The 22,703-nt window shown below is 35.4% G+C and overlaps 1 protein-coding gene across 4 annotated transcripts in view; it reads left to right on the forward strand.

The window, feature by feature from the left end:
- Window positions 1–22,703, forward strand: part of LOC150100618 (uncharacterized) — a 127,047-nt gene that overhangs the window by 78,110 nt on the left and 26,234 nt on the right. For all 4 annotated transcript variants that reach the window (XM_090401175.1, XM_090401174.1, XM_090401173.1 and 1 more), the window contains one exon: window positions 18,720–21,160. In XM_090401175.1, the coding sequence (XP_090257301.1) occupies window positions 18,819–21,160 (2,342 nt within the window). In that variant the 5' untranslated portion in view covers window positions 18,720–18,818. The remainder of the gene's footprint in view (window positions 1–18,719; window positions 21,161–22,703) is intronic.

Consider the following 22,703-nt stretch of genomic DNA (forward strand, 5'->3'; position numbering starts at 1 on the left):
TTTCTACAACAGAAATTGCCAGCCTTGTTGACCAAGTGGTTAGCTTATCTTCTCTCTGACCAACAGGTCACGGGTTAAAATCCCACCGTGGGCATGGATGCTTGTAATTGTCTTTAGGAGGGAGATAAATTTCATCACTTAGTGTGATGAAACCACCAGTCTGCTTATTGGAGGCCTGAAGTGGCTTGAAAAAGTTCTATGTTTGGTCTTTAGAGCAGGGTTTCTGGACAGTGTAAAAAATAAATTTAAAAAATACAAATATATATATATATATATACTTGGGACTACCGAGCGCATCCCCTGGGTGGCGGATTGGGAGGGGGAACCCTGACTACCACCTGTTGGATATCAGGGCAGCTCTGACTATATTGAATGAAGAGCCTTGGATCAGTGGTTTTGGGACTGGCGATCCCATGTGAAAATATTGCCATCCACCAACTTGCAGTGGGCCAGCATGGTGAATTTATGGCATAATCTTCCAAGATGAATGAAACAAATAAAATGGCCCTCATTCCCCCGGAGGCCAGATTGTTACTACCTGTGGCAGCAGACAGTTAAACATGAAGACGTAGGGTGCTAAGAATCCCTGGGTAACCAGATCATGCTGCCATTGGAAACTAGATCTTGAAACTTTAAACTGTAGGACTCTGAGCAGTGAAGCATAGCTAACTGGAATAGCTGAAGAGCTGAGGCGACTAAAATGAGACATTCTCGGACTGTGTGAATTTGACGCAGTGGTGATGAAATTCTTCAATTAAAAAATGGAGATATACTATATTATAGAGGCCAAGATAAGGAAAGAATCAGTGGAGTTGGATTCATGATCAACAAAAAAATTGAAGAACAGTATAATAGAATTTGACAGTATATCTGATCGAATAGCAAGTATTGTTGTTCAAATCTCAAAAAGATATCATTCAGGTCTATGCACCAACAATAAGTCATACTGATGAAGAAATTGAAGCCTTTTATCGTGATGTATCCCAACTTTACGATAAAGGAAAACATCATTCAGAATTGTAACGAGAGACTTTAATCCTAGAATTGGTATGCAACAATCAGATGAAAGCTCAATGGGAAATTTTGAATATGGCAAGAGAGACAGTAGAGGAGCAAGGTTAATAGAATTTGCAGAAAAAGAAAACCTGTACATCATGAATTCTTTTTTTCAAGAAAAAAAAAACTCATAGGAAGTGGACATAGTCTAAATGGAAAAACTAGCGAAATTGACTTTATCCTCAGCAATAAGAAAAACATCTTTTAAGACTGTTCTGTTATAAACACCTTCACCATTGGAAGTGACCATTGTATGGTATGCATAAGATTCAAATAAACTGCCAAAAATAAGGAAGAAAAATGTTTCGAAGATCAAAGCAAAACATAGATGATACACAAACTCAACATTAAAAAAGATATATTTGAACTTAAACTAAACAATAGATGATAATGCTGATCCATCAGAAAGTAATGACATTATTATCCAAAACCTTTTACAATGCTCACTTGAAATAGCTGGTACCACAACAAGACAAAATTTCTGTAGAAACAAAGAGAAATGAAACAATCGAATAACCTACGGAATAAAATTGAATACACTGAATTGTGCAAAACGATCAGAAAACGTATTACAGAAGAAATAAGAAAATTCAATTGTAAATTCATACAACAAACAATTGAAAACAACCATAGTCTCAAAAAAGCTAAACAGCAGTAAACAGATGGTTGCAGTCAAACTGCAAGATGGGACCATAACCAGAGATAGATATGCTATAGCAAAAAGAATTGAAGAATTTGACTCCGTATTATATCAGGATAATGAATTAAATTTAGAAGAAGACAACTACGAAATAGCTGAAGTACCACAGATTCTACTGGAAGAAGTTATGTGAAGCATCTAAAGCTTGCAAAATGGGAAAACTGCAGGTGAGGATGGATTGTAGTTGAACTTCTAAAAGTAGGTGGAGAAATGATCTACAAACTCTTAGCAAAACTATTTATTTTATGCCTGAAACAAAATGGATGTTCCAAAACATGGAAGAAGACTACCCTAATTCTGATACATAAAAGAGGTGAGGTAAAAGACAATGAACTACCAACCCATCAGTCTATTATCAGTTTACAAAGTGTTTACAAAAGTCTTAGTTCATAGGCTTTGTACATCTCTAGACCTAGCGCAACCAAAAGAACAGGCAGGCTTTTGAAGTGGCTTTAGTACAATGGACTATTATTCAAGTTGTACAACAGTTTATTGTGCGATGTAATGAATGTCAGTTAAGATTATGTCTTGGTTTTATTGATTATGAGAAAGCCTTTGATTCAATAAAAACTTATGCAATACTTAAAGCATTATGAAATCAACAAGTGGAGGAGCCATATGTCAGGACCATCAAATCAGCATGCACCAATGCCACAGCAGCAATTCATTTCAATGGAAACATCTCTACTGTGGAAACACAGAGGTATAAGAGAGGGTGACACAATATCTCCAAAATTATTCACAGCATGCCTAGAAGAAATATTCAAACTTATTGTTTGGAAAGGTAAAGGTCTGAAGATAAATGGAAGATATTTAAGCCATTTATGCTTTGCAGATGACATAGTTATCTTTACTGCAACTGCACGTGAATTACAGACTCGTATCCATGAACTCCAAATTGCTAGCAAAACAGCTGGCCTAAAGATAAACCTAAAGAAAACTCAAGTTATGTTCATTAGCTATGTCTAACCAGAAATAATAAAAATCAATAATGAGGAAATTAAACAAGTAGAGCATTACATATACTTAGGACAAGATATCAATGGAACAAAATGTCATGGATGAAATTAAATGATGCATGATGTTTGGGTGGAAAGCATTTGAAAAATTACACTCAATATTCAAAAGCCAACTACCATTATGCCTGAAGAGAAAAGTTTTTAACCGATGTATTCTTCCTATATTAACATATTGCTGTGAAACATGGACACTAAATGCAAAGGAAATTCAAAAATTAAGAACACAAATTAGTATGGAAAGAAGTATGCTTGGTATCACAAGACTGGATCACAAAAGGAATATGTGGATAAGAAATCAAAGCAAAGTGTCTGACATCATAGGAATAGTGAAACATCTGAAGTAGTAATGGGCTGGGCATATTGCTCGAAGACAAGATCAGCGATGGACAAAAGAAGTACTGGATTGGTTCCACGAGAGGAAAAACGAACACAATGCTGAGCTAAATCACAGTGGGATTGATGCTATCATCAGATATTTGCAGGAGTGACATGGGAAAGGAGAGCCATGGACAGACACTTTTGGAGTAATCTTGGAAAGGCCTTCATCCAGCAGTGGATCGACAATATCTGATAATGATGTTTTGTTCTATTCCCTCAGCCATGTGGCTGGTGGGAGTAGCTATATGCTACCATACTAGGGAGATGATCATGAGCAAGGTGGTTTCCCATTGCCTTCCTTGCCATAGTATATTTATGACTGTAACCATGTGTGTTCACGGGACAGTTTGCCTGTTTTGAGGGATGAAAAACCTGAGTTACTGGGAGGGAAAAACCCTCCACCTCCATATGAGACCAGTTAACTCACCTTTACTCGAAAGAGACCAGATAAAGGTTCCTCACATCATAGACTGGAATCGAGCCCAGGTCTTTCCGACCAAAGAGCTTCATCTATACCAACTGAGCTATGGAGGCTCCAATAATGATGGTGATATATATAAAATAATAAATAGAATAAAAGAAATCCATAGTCCCCTAATGGTACTAATATACTATAGACTCGCAACCTTTCACGAGTAGGAATCACAAAACAACAACAAAAAAAAACTTTTTTAGGAAAAAATTGCTTTGCTTTGATGATTACAATACTGAATTGATCCATTAGGAAACTGAGAACTTAGGTTCAAAGAACTTAGGTTTTATTGGAGTCAGCTCATTATCTGACTCCAATAAAAGAAAACTATATCAGCAAAATAAAATGAATGAAAAATTACAGCAACTCTCCTCAGATGAAGTTATTTGTGAAGAGTGGAATCATTTCTGCATTATTTTAGGAAATTCAGCTCGAGAAATTTTGGGAATGAAAAAATAATGGAAAAGAAAAAAAAGGTCTTCATAACTGACTGATTTGGAGGAAAATTGTAGATAGGAAGTTAGTAATGATGTAAATTTTTCATGTAGTACTATCATATCCTGTACTCCCCTTGAGGTTACATGGCAGGAATTTGATGATGATAACTGCAACCCAGAATCAGGAAAATCTCATAGATGAAAAAAGGAAGGCTTATAAAAATGGTTAAGCATAAACAAAATAAAGGATGAAATTGAATATAAACACAAAAAAGTAATAGCAAAAAGAGAAACGTGCAAAAGACAGTTCAGTAGAACAGTTTCGTTGCCAATTTAGAAAATATTATTGATAAACCTCAAACATATAAATTTATAAGACACATTTATAAGACCTTAGAGAATTGATCAATACCATACCCTTTGGAGGACTGGCTTAAATACTATAAGAATTATTGACAATTGATGACAACCCAATCTCAGAACCAATATCTGCATATATTCAACAGACCCCTTTACCCTTGAAGATTTAGAGTCAAAACTTAAACAATTCAAGAAGCCTAGGAGAAGATGGTATCAATATGGAACTTTTCAAATTCTCTGGAAACAACTTTGGATACAAACTACTAGATTCATGAATAAGATCCTGTTGTCAGTGACTTTTCTTATTTCTTGCATTTTCTCTCCTAAATACCACCAGCAAACTGCTGATCAAAATGCTATGATCATCCCCATGTTCAAAAAAGGCAATATTAATGAATGCCAAAATTACAGAGGCATTAGCCTTTTAAACACCAGATATGAAATATATTCACGTCTCTTAAAGATGAAATTAACCAAATATTATGAAAATATTTTTGGAGAGGAATAAAACAGTTTCCGTAAAGGCAGATCCTGCACAATGCCATTTTCACTCTTAAGCTCCTGATAGAAAAAAGAAAAGAATTCAATTTAGAGACCCATATTTTATTCATCAATTATAAAAAGGCTTTTGATAAAGTCAATGGTAATAAGCTACTGGAAATTATTAACTGGTTAGAGTTAAATTGCTTAAACTCTAACCAGTTAAAGCAATTTTCAATATATATATATATATATATATATATATATATATACATATACATATATATATATATACATATACAGGGTGGCCATAAAATAACTTCCCCTCTTTGGAGGCATCTGTAGCTAAAACCAATAAATGGAATGAGACCAAATTTTATATTCAGACTTTTGAAGGCATGGGGAGATGATTTCTGCGAAAAAAAGATTTAATACCAAAAGTCGCTGACGGGAAATTTTGGTGCTGGCGGAGCTGAAAACAAGTTGATAATTAAATTAAAGGCAGGTAAAATGGAATAACATTTCGACGGTGTAAGCAACAGCCGCGTCACTCATTCCAGCTGGATTTGTGGCTCGTTACGATGATGATAATAATAATTAAACTAAAACAACAACTTGCGAGAGATGCAGAAATTAATGTAGTGATTGAACAGGAAATAACTGTCACATACGCACAGTAAAATTTGCATAATCCGTTTTTCCTGCGTTTACTACAATATTTGACTGCTTTCGGCTCCACCAGCATCAAAATTTTTCCTATTGGCGACTTTTGGTACTAAGTCTTTTTTTTTGTGTAATTCATCTCCCCATGCCTTCGAAAGTATCAATATAAAATGTGATCTCATTCCGTGTATTAGTTTTAGCTACAGATATCTCCAAAGAGGGAATGTTAATTTATGGCCACCCTGTATATAACAATAACCAAATTACAATAAAGATAACTGCACAAAAATCTGAATCACAGAACATAAATGCAGGTGTCCAACAAATATGTAGTCTATTGCCAATCCCCTTTAATATCTATATTAATAATATTATAAGAGAGTGGAGGGAAACAACTACTTTTGGCATTCACATAAATGATTACACCAACATTGATACAATGTTATTCGCCAATGATCATGTTCTAATTGAAGATATTGAAGATTCACTACAGCAAGCAGCCTTTTTATTAAATGAAATAGCAAAAACATACAATATGGAAATCTCCAGTTTCAAAACCAAAGTCATGGCATTTAAAGGCCGAGACCCAATTAGAAGCAAAATTTGTATCAACGATGATATTATACAACAGGTTTAGTACCTTCAAATATCTATGCTACTGCTTATCTTATGAAAGAGAGAAAGACTTGCAACATAAAATAAATCAGTTATATAGGAATAACAAAAATTATCAATCAGATATTCAATCCAAATTTAATAAGTAAGAAAATGAATAAGAATCCATAACTCAATAACAAGACCTATCCTAACATATGGTTCAGAAGCCTGGACCATAACTCAAGCAGATAGAAAAAGACTGATAATCTCTGAAATGAGATTCATGTGCAAAACAGCTTGATATAATAGACTTCAAAAGAAATAGTAATATCTTAAAGGAACTTGAGGTGATATCTGTTTTAGACTACATCGATCTTTATAGAGTGAGATGGAGACAACATACAGAAAGAATCCCCAGAGAGATGTAGAGATGTCGACTTCAAGGGAGAATTAATAGAGGACTGCCTTTGAAAAGATGAGAAGAGACTGTTACAGGCCACTAGGCCTATTACTGGAAAGGAAGAAGATATTTTAGTCTCCAGTTCACCTCTGAAAGCTGCTAATGTTGATTTGTTTCAAAACTTTCTTACGTACTCTCCTTTTCAATATGAAATTCAGTTTTATGTATCCTGTGCAAAACTAAATTGTGATCACTTCCAATTTCAAATCCTCTGTATATTCTTGTGTCCTGAATAAGTGAGAAAAGCATTGTTATTAATATTGTCAGTGACTTTTCTTATTTCTTGCATTTTCTCTCCATGTGAATTTGTGCACATTTTCATGTTGGAACATGGTATTAGTAATAACTAGTCCATGTCCTGAACAGAAATCCAGGACATGGTACTTACCATTGTTATTAGCTATGCTCTTTTCTCCAAAATTTGATGGCACCAATCTTGTACTCTGCTGATAGTGAGGTTGGATTTGTTCCAGTAGCTGACTTTTCACTGTTTGCCCTGATTCCCTATGTGAACATCAGGACTTTTGTTTAACTTTGCAATTCTCTAGCTGGCATAAAATTCTGTCTGTTATATCATCATTATGGTTTAAGCCAGTGGTGGTGAACCTTTTTATGTGTGCATGCCAAAAGTTTACAAATCGAGTTGCTGATGTGCTGGTGCGTGCGAAAAATTTACAAATCAAGTTGCTGACGTGCCAGGCAGTTTTTAATAGGGGAAAAATTAATAGGCCTATGTAATTATATATATATATATATATATATATAATATTTTATAAATAATTACACAGGCCTGCAAAATTCGAGTCATGAAAAGTTGTCTGGAAACTATTTTAACTGTTCCTGATTTATTCTTGACTGCTGATTTCTAATATCTTTTTTATTTTTCTCTATCACGTAAGGATTTTTCACAAAATAGATCTCAATATTACAGTATAATAGCTTTAAAATGCATTATATTAAGTAAAATAACAGTATTGAAAAATTTCCATAAACATTTTTGGAATGAAAGTATTAGGAAAAAAATTTTAATTAAAGTAATTAAAGATTCATCTTTAGTACATACTTTATATTTCATTGTGGTGTCTTTTTCTTTTTTTTCCTTCAAAGCTTCATGTACTTCTTTTCTGTGAAATTATTTTCCTGGGTCATCTCTGTGCAACATCCAGCAATAATCTGCCATTGTGTTAACATTCTACCTGCCCTGATACCTTCTTTCCATCTCCTTGATGTCTTGGTGGAATCACTCTCTTCGCTGACAGTTCCCAGATTCTCAGGAAAGTAATCTAAATGAGAGTTGATAAAGTGCACTTTTAAGTTCATGGAGCATCCCAAATCTTTGAATTTCTGTAGCATGTCTTCCACAATCATTTTATAGTTGTGGTCCTTGTGATTTCAAAGCTTTCCACACTTCTTTTTCAACAGTTGCCATTTTTTCTTCAACAGTTTATCCTTCATAATTTCTTGATGTCCGGACTGATGAAAATACCTTCTTTCAATTTTGCTGTAGATAATTCCGGAAATTTTGCACGGATGTATTTAAACTACTCTCCTTCTTTCGACAAAGCCTTGACAAATTGCTTCATCAATCCCAGCTTTATGTGAAGCGGGAATAAAAGGATTTTTTCCCGAGCAACCAAAGTTTCGTGTAACACATTTTTACTTCCAGGTTCTAATGTGACTTTTTTCTGGCCATTCCTTCTTGATCCAATGTTGCTCTCGATCTCGGCTGTCCCACTTGCACAAAAAGCACGGGTATTTGGTGTATCCTCTTTGCTGTCCCAAAATCATAGATGATTTTAAGATCACTGCAAACTGTCCATCCATGATCATTGTACTTAAGTTTGCTGAGAATGAAGGCTAAATTTTCGTATCGTTCTTTCAAATGCATGGAATGTGCCATTCAATTGTTAGGTGAATTTTTACAACCTCTTGAAGCCATTACAAACACCACTTAAAAACACAGTTAAATGAATTTTAAAGAATGACATCAACACTGGTACTGAATTATGGAGAAACACAGCTTTGAGACTTCTTTTTGAGGAATCGATAAACAACCTCCAATCAATAACTTCATATTTTACATTGAATTTGCTTATCAGTCCGGGAATATCACTAGAGTAAACTAAAACCTTCCTCTGAAAAGTAAGGAAGAAAATCTCTTTCTCTATACCTAAACCATGAGAAAGAAGTACCAGGGGTTAACAAATTCTTTTCGTTTAGTCTCGAGCCCAGCAGTTCTGCAGATTCCTTAGGAAGACACAAATCTCTGACCAACTCGTTTAAATCGGTGTGTGAAAAAAGTGTGGGCCACTTTGTATTCGTCATCATTGAAATCTTCAACTTTTTTGTTTGAATTGCTGCTGAGTGGTTTTTCTAAAATTTGTGGAGGTGTTGGCACGGGTATTTCATTACTATGTTTCACTGGGCATATTGCGTATGGTAAATTAGGATAGGAAATGTCTTTTTTTATTTTTCACATTAAAACCTCGAACATTCAAAGAACAGAAGTAACAGTCATCAGTATGGTTGCGGGGTCACCGCCATACCATTGTATTTCTAAAACGTAAAGATTTTTGTTCTCCCTTTGACCACCTAAGTTCTAGATAAATGGAACATACTATATGCAGCGCCCATGGCTTATCTAAGTCACCAAGTTTCATCCCAAAATACGCAGAGTACACTTTTTTCACGAAATATGTAATGTTTCTTCGTTGTTTTTTTACCACTAACTCCCTGCATATGTAGCAGAAAATGTTAGGCGAATTTTTGCAACCTCTTGAAGCCAACCTCGAATTTTAAAGAATGACATCAACACTATTACATGACACTACTTAAAAACATTAAAAAATCTGCAAATGCATTAAATTAAATCACACTAACTTAGAAAATATGCCACCTTTCAGAAATGTGATAACCTTTGTAATCAGTGACTAAAGTTCAACTAAAGAATCACACAAGAAAATTTCTCTGTGACAACAGAAAAGTCATTCGTTATCTTGGCGAATCAGATTCAAAGTTGCCACCTGCACTTTTATCTGCATTATAATGCCATATAATGCTTGTTTGAGTTCCCTGCCAGCTCAAACACAAAAAAAAATCAACCAAGGGTTGAAACTTTGTGTGAGTTGAGCCCGTCGGTAATGAAAAGTTCTGTCGGAACGATAAACGACATCCCGTCGTGAATGTGTTAAAACGAAGAAATATATATATATATATATATATAGTGAATGTTGTATGATAGTTGCAGATGTTATGGGATCCGGTTGAAGAGAATTAGTATTTCAATTCAAAAATTGTCTGCTTGCTTTTATCTTTAAGTCGCAAGATCTTTTGTTAATACCGCACCGATCATATGCACGTCTTCATAGCTGCTCTCGCGTATAAAGCAAAATTTAACTTGTACATATTGTAACAATTAAAAAAAAAAGGTTGAATAATTTATAAGCGTATAAAAGGATATCACCTGTAAATCGTTGACGTGCCAGCAAAATTCTCAGGCATGCCACAGGTTCGCCATCTATGGTTTAAGCCAATGAGAATATAATTTGGATGGCTAAATTTAAAATTGCTAGTCTTTCAGTGTCCAGGTACATACCTAACAGGGTGCACTACAAGAAGGTGAGGATTGGACATTGGATCAGAAGCCCTGACTCAGTTCTCTGCATTCCTTAAAAAGACTATGTGAAGGCGGCTCAGTTATTCAGCTTTGACCCTTACACTACTTTGAAATCATGTAGTTGTCATTATTCATCTGAAAGTAATTGTAGTGAGATACACTTGCATATTTTTTGAATATTTGAAAAGTATCTGGGGTGCTTAAGGGTCAAAGCTGTATAACTAAGAGGAGACCTCCACATAGCCTTTAAAGGAATGCAGAGAACCGACCAGGGCTTCTGACCTAATGTCCAATCCTCACCTTCTCGTGGTGCACCCTGTTGGGTATCTACTTTGATACTGAACGAACGAGGATGGGCTGGCAATTTGGGATTTAGCCGACCAAATTGTATTCTTATTGGTTAAACCAAAATAAAAAATGATGGTACAACATGACAAAATTTCATGCCGGCTGGTGCGTCGCCCGGTTAAACAAGGCCCCCGTTGTTTTCGCCAGGGAACCAGGGCGAACAGCGAAAAGTCAGCTACTGGAACAAATCTGAAAACAAACCCCAACTCAACATCACCAGAGTTAAAGATCGGTACTATCAACGTAAGAAGCCTGAATGGCAAAGAAATGGAGCTAGCTGAGGAATTAGATAAGTACCAGATCGACATAATAGGGGTGACTGAAACAAAAAAGACCAAAACTGGTGAGATCTTTCTGAGCAATAAATACAAAATGTTATATTCAGGCAATGACAATCAAGGAAAAGAAGGAGTAGCCATAGTATTCAACACAAAATACGAGGTAATCTTCTTGAATGGCAGTCAGTCTCAAGTAGAATAATGTGGGCAAATATGAGAATGGGGAACTGGACAATGAGACTTATTTGTGCCTATGGTCCCACAGAAGGTTCTACTAAGGTGGAAGTGGAGGAATTTTTTGAGGCTTTAGAAAAAGCAACTGACACAATGAAAAATGAAAAGTTGGTCCTTGTTGGGGATCTAAATAGCAGAGTAGGAAATGATTGTGAGACATACAAAAATATTTTGGGAAAATTTGGAGAAAAGAGCAAAGCTAATAATAATGGCAAATATCTGTTGGATTTCTGCTCAGGACATGGACTGGTTATTACTAACACCATGTTCCAACATAAAAATGTGCACAAATTCACATGGAGAGAAGAGGCTAGGAATAAGAAAAGTCTCATTGACTATGTTATTGTTGATAGTGATGTTTTCTCCCTGGTGCAGGACACCAGAGTGTACAGAGGATTTGAAATTGGAAGTGATCACTATTTAGTCTTGAGAAGGATAAAATTGAATTTCATATTGAAAAGAATAACATGTAAGAAAGTTTTAAAGCGAATAAAAGTTGAGCAGCTCTCAGATGTGAACTGTTGACTAAAATACACAAAGATTATTGAAGAAAAAATGAAAGAGTTTGAGAACAGGAATCAAACCTTGGAGATTCATTGGCAAGCCTTGAAGAAAACACTGATTGATTCAGCCAGAGAGGCATGTGGTGAGGTTGTCTGCAAGGATAGAAAAATCAGAACTCCCTGGTGGACACAGGAAGTTAAAGAGGCAGTGAAAGAAAAGAAGAAAGCATATCAAAAGTTCCTGTCAAATAAGTCAGCTTGTGCTCTTAGAGAATATAGAGACAAATGCAAGAATGCTAAACACTGTGTAAAACTAGCTAAACAAAAGTCATGGGAGGACTTCGGAAAGAATATAGAAAATAAATATCAAGAAGGTGGCAAAATATTCTGGAGATTGTTGAAGAAGCTTAGGAATGGAGGAAAGAGTGCTGTAAAAGGAGTTAAGAGATGATAAAGGTGACATGAAAACAGGAGAAAAAAGATATCCTTGAAGTATGGAGTAAATACTTTGAAAAACTGCTAAATGAAACAAGCAGTGATGACAGCACAGTGGCAAAAAACACTGACCAGTCATGCAGTCATGAATACATATCCATACTTGAAGTAGAAAAAGCCATCAAAGGCTTGAAATGTGGAAAGGCAGCTGGAGTAGATGATATTCGATCAGAAATGTTGAAGTATGGTGGTATGAATGTCTTACAGTGGCTGCACTGCATAGTTCAGAAAACCTGGACAGAGGGACGAATTCCCGATGATTGGAGTAGAGCTCTCATAGTACCCATATATAAAAAGGGAAATAAAACTGAATGTGAGAATTACAGAGGTATTTCCCTACTGAGTGTTCCTGGCAAAATCTATGCAAGTATACTTGAGAAACGGTTGAGAGGAATTGTGGAAGAAAAGCTTGGTGAAGAACAAGCTGGATTCAGGCCAAATAGAGGCTGTCAGGATCAGATCTTCACTTTACGACAAATAGTCGAGAAAGCATGGGAATATAACAAAGATCCGTATTTAAGTTTTGTCGATTTGGAAAAGGCATATGACAAGGTGCCAAGAGAGAAGCTATTCAATACGCTGCAGTTATATGGTGTCAATGGGGCATTATATCAAGCAATACTTAGTCTTTATTTTAGTTGTAAGTCAGCAGTTAGAATTGAAGGAAGTACAGGAAGATGGTTTAATGTTAAATCTGGTGTGAGACAAGGATGTACATTATCCCCTCTGTTATTCATTATCTATATGGATCACATTATGAAGGAAAGTGGTATTAAACATGATGTCAAAATTGGAGATGTTAATGTCAGCTCTTTGCTTTATGCGGATGATGTTATACTTCTAAATAAATCCGCTACAAGTCTGCAAGGTTCTCTGACTAAATTGAATAGCTGTTGTAATAGATATGGTATGAAGGTCAGCAATAAAAAGACAAAGACAATGAAAATAGGCAGAATCATTGAAAATGTCAACTGTGTTGTGAATGGAGAACCTGTGGAACAAGTAAAACATTTCAACTACTTAGGCATGATTTTTAGTGAAGATGGTAAAATAAATATAGAAATAGACAACAGAATCATCAAAGCTGGTATGGTGGGAAGTTAATTGAATAAATTCATATGGAATAAGAGAGAAATTAGTCAGAACACTAAATTAGCTGTATACAAGACAGTGTTCAAACCAGTTTTAACTTATCGATCTGAGAGCTGGGTCAGAAGTAAAACACTTGACCAAAGACTAGAGACCGCAGATATGAGAGTCCTGAGAAAGATTATAGGTGTGAACAGATGGAATCAATGGCAATATCATATTAAAAACGAGGATATTAGGAAAGAACTTGACATTGTGTGCGTCCAGGAATGCGTTAGCAGAGCTAATCTCAGGTGGTATGGTCACCTAAACAGAATGGGGGAGGAAAGATTAGCAAAACAAGTGTTCGCTGCCAGGTTGGCAGCAAAATGACCCAGAGGAAGACCAAGATATAGGTGGATTGATACGGTACAAAGTGCCTTAGACGATAGAAATATAAGATCTGATAATGTTGGAGTCTTGACAAGTAACAGACTGATTTGGAGGAAAATTGTAGATAGGAAGTTAGTAATGATATAATTTTTTCATGTAGTACTATCATATCCTGTACACCCCTTGTGGGTACATGGCAGGAATTTGATGATGATGAAAAGTATCTTGCAAGCATAACATGAGTAGCATCATATTGTAAAAAAAATAAAGCTTCACTATTATTCTGTACTCTCCAAAAGATAACTGGGAAATGCCATAACATCAAATACCTTGTAGTGCAAATGAAATAAACACATATCAAAAATTACAAATTTACTTTAATTTTATGCTGATGTTTTGCTAATAGTTTGATGTAGCAAAAGTCTCATATAGTTATCATCAAAGAATCGAATATCTTAGGAGTCTGATATATCATTCATACTGTTATCTTTTACTGGATGTAGATTAGGTATGGTCTTCTGATGGTTGATTTTTAAGAAGTGTTTGTCAAAGTGTCAGATACCAGTTCTTCCAATACAAATCATCTTATTTTAGGCTCTCTTAAGTTGCCTCTCACTATATAACTTGTAAGACTTCATGAATGGTTTGCTTGCTATAGTGAATTTCTTTTAGCATGATATTGTACCTGTAGGGTTTCACAGGACTTTAGTTACAGTGAGTAAGTTTGTTTCCCCCCCACACACACTTATTGGAGATCTGAAAAAGTTACATGCTTGCTCTAGAGTAGTTTCCAGATTATGTTTGTATAAACCCTTGGCCCATCCACCAGTACTTATGCTAAAGTGATGTGTTGGAGAAGCTGTTGAATGATTGAAATCAGGAAGAGGTTAAAAGCTTGTTTGGCATTAGAAGTATTTAAGGAAGAATAAATTAATTATGCATTCCAAATTGACAAACTGTTTGTGCTTTGATACTTAAAAAAAAAAAAAAAGATGTTTCTAAAAGTATTTGATGTAGAAATTTGCATAAACCTCAAAAAGTGACAGTTCAAAACTTTCAAAAATTAATGCCGTGAATTGTTAGCAACTAAGGAAACTTGTGCTTGTAGGTTATGTAAGTTATATTATTCAAGTTTTTAGTTTCATAGCATAGATTTATTTTGTGTGTGAAATGTTTATTCCTTTCATAAATAAGAATGTGCAGTGTTTAAAAATTATACAGCACTGTCATTAACAATGGTTTTTTCCCCCTAGAAAATGAGTTTCAGCTGAATATTCTTCAACAGCTTATTGGACCATTTAGGTCTAAAACTTTTCTTCATTTACTTTGAGAAGGGTATCAAGGAACTGTATTTTTTTTTTTTTTTCGGTACATCAAAAATTGGAATGAAGAACTGTGCTACCTGGGGCATACTCTTGCTCTCAGTGGATATTAGCCCAAGATGATCAATGAAATTCTTTATACACCTCTGACAGCTCCTTTACGTAAACAAAATTTTAAGAATACAATCATGCTACCTTACATCAAAAATGTTATGCAAAGTGGCAACACTCTAGGATTGCAACATTAAAGTGGCTTTTTTGCCATTTTATAAAATCTCCAGCTTCTTACATCCACCCCCCCCCCCCCCCATGGAAAAAAAACTAGGCATTTGTGAGATCCGTTGCTCTAATGGCATTTTCTATGTAGGCCAGATGGGAAGGTTGGGAGAGATTCATGTAAAAGATGTCGAAAAAAGAAGACAGCATAAATCAGTTTTGGCATCCCATACAACAAACACAGATCATCAAGTAGTTTGGCAAGAAATAGAAATGCCATATATTCATCATAATTGCTTTACAAGAAAGTTCAAGAATCCTCTGAAATGCTGCAGATGCCACACAATGTAACAAAAATCGAGACTTAATCCTACACCAAGTTTGGTCTGCTTCCATTAAAAATCTAAGTACCATCTTACTAGGATATAAGATGCACTGTGCTGCAGAACATGACAGCAACAACTAGCATTGTTCCAACACATATGGATTAATTAATTTACTGTGTTTTATTCTGGTTTCTTGTTTGTAAGTACCATCTGTGAAGTGTGATAACATTTACTATATGTAATTAATTGTTTCCAGTCTTTTGTGTATAACTTTAGCAAGCACTCCTAACGGCATAAGTCCGACAACTTACAAAATTTTAGGGTTGTATTTTATTTTATTAAATTCATTGTGTGTCTGAAAATGTGGTTTCAATACTGGAGATTTTCTACAAAACTGATACTGCCTGGTTGTAAGTCCAGAAGTGTAACTCTTGGTAAAAATGATGCTAAATGCTAATCTGACATTAGAAGAAAAAATGGAAGTTGTTAGAACAATCAAGGGTGAGCAATCATGTTCTATTGCTTGTAGGGAGCTAACTACATATTGTCCCTCCACTGTAATGACAATCATAAAAATTTCTGAAAAATGAAGACAATGGAAACTACAAGAAGGAAACTGCTACAACTCTTAGGTGCTTTGGGATTGGAAAACTGAAACTTCATGGGTTGGCTGAAACATTGTGTTGTGCTTTACATGCAGTATCATCCCTTAGGTTTAGTGTTTTTAAACATAATACTATTTGGACAAAATAAATATTTATTTAACTGCTAATAATTCGCTGGAATTTAAGCTATCTTCAAAGTACAACATCATAGCATGTAGGCAGTAATTATCAACTGATACTGGAAGCAATTGAATTGCAATACATGCATAAGAAAATAATTGGTGTCCTCTTTTTAGCTCCATCTAATGTTGAATAAAGTTAGCATCTGTTAGGGTGAAGGTAGCCTTAAAATGGCAGTACCAAGTTTTTGGTAAATTAATGTAGCAGTGTGATGTTTGGGAGTGCTTCATGGCTGCTGCTGACACAAGAATAGTCAGACTCGTAGTGACTTTTATGTAGCACTGTAGTTTTCCACTAATCTTGTGCGAAGAGGTGTTCATAGTGTAATCTGCAAATTCTGATTGCCATAATGATGATAACATGTTCTCTAAGACAGATTTAATATAATAATCAGTAATGCTTATTGCAAAAATAGAAATAAGCACTGCCCAAACATGAACAAGTTTCATTAAATTCTCCAAAAATTTTGGAGACAGTTTCTTTAATCATTTGCATCATAATAACTGCAAGTTTCTCTTTAGCTAATATGAGAAGATTCCAAAAATAGGACGTTAATTATTTTCATATGTATGTTGAAATTTTTAATCGTTTCCACTTTGTGCTATGCAATGACAAGTTGTATTTTGAAGAAGCTGGTTGAAATCTATTGAAACATTAGCAGCTAAATAAGTATCTTATTTATTTTGCTCTTATAATGTGTTAAATATTGCCAATACCTAATAGTGCCTGCCACTGTTGCTGAAATTTTTGTAATGAATTTTTCCACTAATCTGTATTGGTAGTTGTCATTCAAATTGGCTGAAATGTTCACCTGAATTATTTGTAGGAACAATGTGATTTAAGATTTGCTTTGCAGTAGCCATTCACTAAAGAAGTGAGGATGATTAAGTGATATCACCCTACTCTCTGTGGGACTTTAGGATTCTGTCCCCCCCCCCCCCCTACATATTCTTCTATTGTCTGCTGAAGTAGTGAGACACTTCTTTTGATATACGCAGAATGATAACTAGGAATTGAAGCCTGATATTCTGATGTGTAGAAATGGAAAGCACTTATTCGAAACTGAAACTTATGGAACTCAAATATACAAATTTATGTTTGCACTTGTGATGTATACAAATATATCTGAAACCCATTTGTTTCAAATTCCTATACTGTATGCATATGAGTCCAGCCTTATGACCTTAAATTACTCTATTCTCAATGCTGAAAAAAAAAAAATTTTTTTTTCAGGGTATGCTATAATAATTTAATGCATGCTATTTGAAGAATAATCATCTGTACAGTGAATAAGTTTTAATTTTTTACTGTTTCTCAAAACTAGGTTTTTTAACTGTAAGATAGGTAAATTAATCTTGTCGACACATGCACAGCATTGATTTGCTGTAGACTTTGTGCTCTCTTTTGTGTGGGAAAGGTCCTTAATTGCATGTAGGTTAACCTTGCTAGTGGTATAAAAACATTACAAACTAAAGATGAATTCCACAAGCAAAACCTACATACAATAGCAGAAAGATGATACAGTACAGGAATGAAGACTAACAGTATTCTTTGACTCAAAAACTGTGACGGTTCTGGATTCATTTTTGACAGTCAGACCATGACATTCAGAATTCGGTTATGGATTCGTTCTTTGCAAACTAGGTTCCGAAACTTTTTTGTAATTGATTGTATCACTTATTTGTCAAATTGCATTGAAGAAAAAGAATGACTGGCCATCTATGAATTCACTTTATCTGCCTTTTCTAGTTGATTGAAACCATCATTGAAAATTATTAGGATATAATTTTCAGACATGACAAGTGTGGAACCCAGTCTACATCAGATTTTAATGTTGTGTGTGATTTCAGTAAATTAAGAATGCCATATTATTAACTTTGAAAACCAAACTCGCATGGAAGTTCTAGTTTGGACTGTCTGGTTCTAGTCTGATATGGCCAAAGTCACTGGAAACCTTGGTTACTTCTACCATAATCCCAGCCTACTAACCAGTCCTAAATTACCTTTGTTTTCATTTTTCTGTCTGGCATTGGTAGATAGGCTTGTTAGTCTTTAAATAATTATTTTTCATTCTCAGTAATGCCAGATGAAAATTAAAAATACTGTTTTAATAAAAAAAAAAAAAAATTAATGAAGAGTTAATTTTATTTAAAAATAGTTTCAGTAGATGGAATTTGATATTGATCAGTTATATTAAAAGGACAAGAGGGCATCCTTGGAAGCTGAGAATGAATGCCACTAAGAACGTGGTGAGGGCTAGATTTTTCTCTCATAGGAAGATGCTTGATTGGAATGGATTTCCACTGGAAGTTGAGTGCAAGCAGTGTGAATGAATTCAAGAATAAGTATGATCACAGGTTCATGTAGTATGTGGCCTCCCTTGATGAGTCATTGACTCCCTGGAGGTCTCTCTTAATAATAATAATATTAAAAATCCCTGATTAAAGAAAGGTATTTTTAAAGACTTAAAACTGTAGTCACTTTCTTTTATTTATATGCATTTATCTTTTCAGGTAGAAAGATGTTTTGGGGTGTATAAGGAAGTAAAAGCTGAAGATGAGGCTTGAATGTTGGTCATCCAACATGTCTTCCTGAATTAGTATGAAACTAGCATGGCAGAGTTGACTGCAGCTGGGGATCATTCTGAAGAGATAATAGGACCAGTGAAAATAAAGGAAGAGAAGAAGGAGGTAGAAGAGAGTCCTGAGAAGCCATCTGATGGAATTAAAAGCATTATCACCAGTCTTCATCATCAGACTCAGTTATCCCAGCTGCAGGCTAGAGATGTTACCATTACTGTTGCTTCTGCATCAAATGACAAAAAGAAATCATCAGAATCCAGCAAATTGGTTCCACCACCGCCACCACCTCCCCCTCCACCTAGCAGTTCGAAACCAGAACCACCACCTATTGATTTTACTAGCATTTGTGGAGCTTTTGGTTGGACTACAATTGGCAATGTCCATCTGCCATTTATTATGCGGGGTACTGAGAGATTCGTTGCTGTACGCATGGTTGAGTGCAGAATCATTAGCAGGTATGCTGACATCCTGCCATGGACAGTTTTTACTTGTACTAATATTAAAAGTTACTATATTACAGAAAATGAAGCAAAGCTACTAACAGAAATTAATGGCTATCACTGTCATTTTCAGTTTGGTTACCAGTCATTTTCTACAAAAGATGTTGTAGTCCGTTTGACTGACACCGTAAAATTTTATGAATTTCTGGAAAGCTGCCGCGCCAAATTGCAACCTACTAGTTCAAATCCACTCTTTAAAGACAAATGTGGTTTTGTTCTTGTAAATATGATTCCTATTCCATATGTTCGCAAGGCTGGTAAAAAATACTTGCCACTAAACATGATACATGACGGCATGGCATCATTGTCACAGAATGAAAAAATCAGTGAGTGGGATTTGGCATATTTACGCTTCTTATGTTTTGTTGCCAATATTGATCAACGTAAAGTAAAAGTTGGTGGAACTCTATATTCTGTTGAAGAGCTCTGTAAAACTGGTCATGCATCATTTGAAGAGTGGTGGCCAAATATGCAACTTTTTGCAGATATGAAAAATGGAAAATTTCATTCTCAGCTATCTCCATCCATGGGGTCACTATCTAGGTTTGGAGGTTCTATTTCAGTTGTGCAAGAACAGTTTCATGGAAATGAATCACAGAACTTCAGGGAAAAGCAGAATGAATTTCAGATGAGGCATAGTTTGTTGTCACCTAATCATAGTCTTGAGAAATCTGCTGATCATCAAAGCAGCCACTCACCTAGATTAATTCCAGTGAATGAAACGGACCATACTTCCAGCAGTAATGGCAACAATCCTTTGTTTCCATCATCTCTCGAGGGTTTACTTTCAATGCCAACAACTCATGATTACCATAGAACTCTGAGTTATCAGTCACAATCTATTAGTTCTGGCCATGGAAATTCATTATGTGAATTTGGAGCAAGAAGACATTCAACCTCAGAAGGAGGCCTTTCAGCTTTGGCAACTAGTAGACCAAGACCATTTCCACCGCCTCCTCCACTTGTAAGATTGGGAGGAACCCCAAGGACAAGTCATGTTGTTCATAATGATCATTCTGGAGTTCCCAGACCTCCAACTTTGCACCCATGTATAAGATCAGGAGCACCACCCTCTCCAAATCCTTCTTGGCTTGCATGTGCTCTTGAAACAGAATGGCTAGTGGCCAGTAGAGGTGATGTTTTACAACAGTCCAGTCAGAAGGAATGTAGTGTTGGTAATCATCTTAATGAAAGGTTAACACAAAGACTTAGCACTGAGAGAGATGCTGGAAGTGAGATTGATGTTTCTTTGGATTGTCAGATTGATAAATCAAAGTTCTTGCAAGATACTGCAGAGGATAGTAGTACACTCACAGGTGTATTACAAAACAAAGAAACTTTCAATCAAGATTCACAACCACATTTGCAAAACAGAGATGAAAGGGTAGCGTGTACTAATAGTAACAGTCCAAGGCCATCTATGACTGTTGGGCCACCACCTTACTATCCGACACCACCTCAGTCATCTCCCCTACAACCGCTGAGTGTTCAAATAGCTGAGCATGTTCAGATGACTGGAATGACAGATGTGTGTCCACCACAAGCACACAGTGGTGTTATTGACCTATGCAGCCCACCACCATCTCCTGAAATAAGAACAACTGTGCAATCTACTAGCCCCAGGGGCCACATTTTTGAAAGTAATCATTTGCAGTTTAGCCCTCCATCAAGTAGTCTCCCATCACATGTTGTTCGTTTTGTGCAAGTAGGTGGTCATTATGTTCCAGCTGTTAATATCGAACCCCATAATTACAACTCATTAGTGATACCTGTCTCTGTTGTGACAAACAAGTTCCTCCCAGGCACATCTACACAGTCATGCATTACCACTTTGCAGCATGTGTTTGGAGTAAAATTATATGAATGTACAAGGTATGTAATTCAGTATTTAATCATTTTTAATATAAATCAAATATTTGCTGTTATAATTTTCTCGTCAACCATTTCGATGTACAAGTTTTATGCAAACTTATGTATTGACCATTTACCCTGTAATGACAACATGTATGAACCTCTAAGAAACCTAATAATTTCCTATGTTTCATTAGTGAAATTGGCATGATATAGGAACATCACACCTAGTATGTAGATATTGTCAGGCAATACATGGTAAGAAAGATTTGATACAAGTAAAAAATGAAGCTACAGTCCCTTGGAGTTATCTAATGGGTATTATTTGGAAGAAAAAAATTGGGATTCAAGATGTAAGAACTCTTACATATGCAGCAATTTTTTTGCATCCAAATTTATTAAGATTGATGATTTTTAGCATTGGTGCTATGAACTTTTCAGTATTTGTTATGGTGATTCAGCTGTATTACTATACCCTGGATATACTTGTTTTTATTTTACTATACTATAGACAAAAATTTCCTGCAACCATCGTATCTGGAGTGGGGTAATAAAGTAATGATGCATCATTTCATTATTTGTATATGAGAAATATAACTTTCCATCCAGAATCCCCCCCCCCCATGGATCTAGCTCTTGGTAATAGTTGAAACTTTCACCATGATATGGTTGATTGACTGTGATCAAAGTAAGTACTGAAAAGTCCTGACATTACACACATTTCTCTGCTAAAGGAAATTCTCTATAGCAAACTATCTACTGTAAACCATCTAATCGCTGTGAGTTTGCTATGTTTAGAGTCCCATATATGGCACACCTTGTTAAGAGTGCTCTGTGCATTATGGAATACAGAGAACAATTAGAGAAGGCATCTGCTCCCTATATACAAGTAGCTTAGTCAAAGATATTTCATGCATAAACTTTTGATTGCTTGTGCTAGGATAAAATATGAATGAAAACATGAATTTCTTGAATTATAATAAGCAAAGGTCTGCTATTTAATGCTTGTTAAGAAATTATGGTTTACTAATTAGTGATTCCAGATATGGTGCTTATGTTCCTGTTTAACTAACTAACCATCCAGCTAATCATAAAGTAGGAAATGACATTACAAATTGAGTTGATCTAAGCCTTGTTCACTTGCATAAGTACATGAAGTCTGTATATATATTGAGCTAAGTTAATGCCCCGAATTTGAAGATTTTTGAATTTCTTAGAGAATTAGAAAGACCTGAAGTCTTATTACAATCAACTGTCGCTATGGCAAACTTATAAAGACTGAAGGAATATTGTTATAGTAAGTTTGTGTTAGTGAATTTTCTTTAGAGTGCTCTACTTTGTGACTGGTTTGTTATAGTAAGCAAGTTTACTATAGCGAGAGTTATTAGATTACAATTAGTCCTAAGTAGATTAAGGCAGTTATAAACATCTAGGAATTAGTAGGTATGAGTTGAGTTTATAATGATTGTTGAAAAACTATAGAGAAGTCAGCACGCAGTACTGTAGCTAGATATCTTTGAGGTGGGGTATCAAGAAAGTGATGGACTATGTAGTTGAGCACTAT

The sequence above is a fragment of the Typopeltis vanoorti genome, chromosome 12 (genome assembly GCF_054136105.1).
Source record: "Typopeltis vanoorti isolate ZY-2024b chromosome 12, IOZ_Tvanoo_1.0, whole genome shotgun sequence".
Classification (NCBI taxonomy): domain Eukaryota; kingdom Metazoa; phylum Arthropoda; class Arachnida; order Uropygi; family Thelyphonidae; genus Typopeltis; species Typopeltis vanoorti.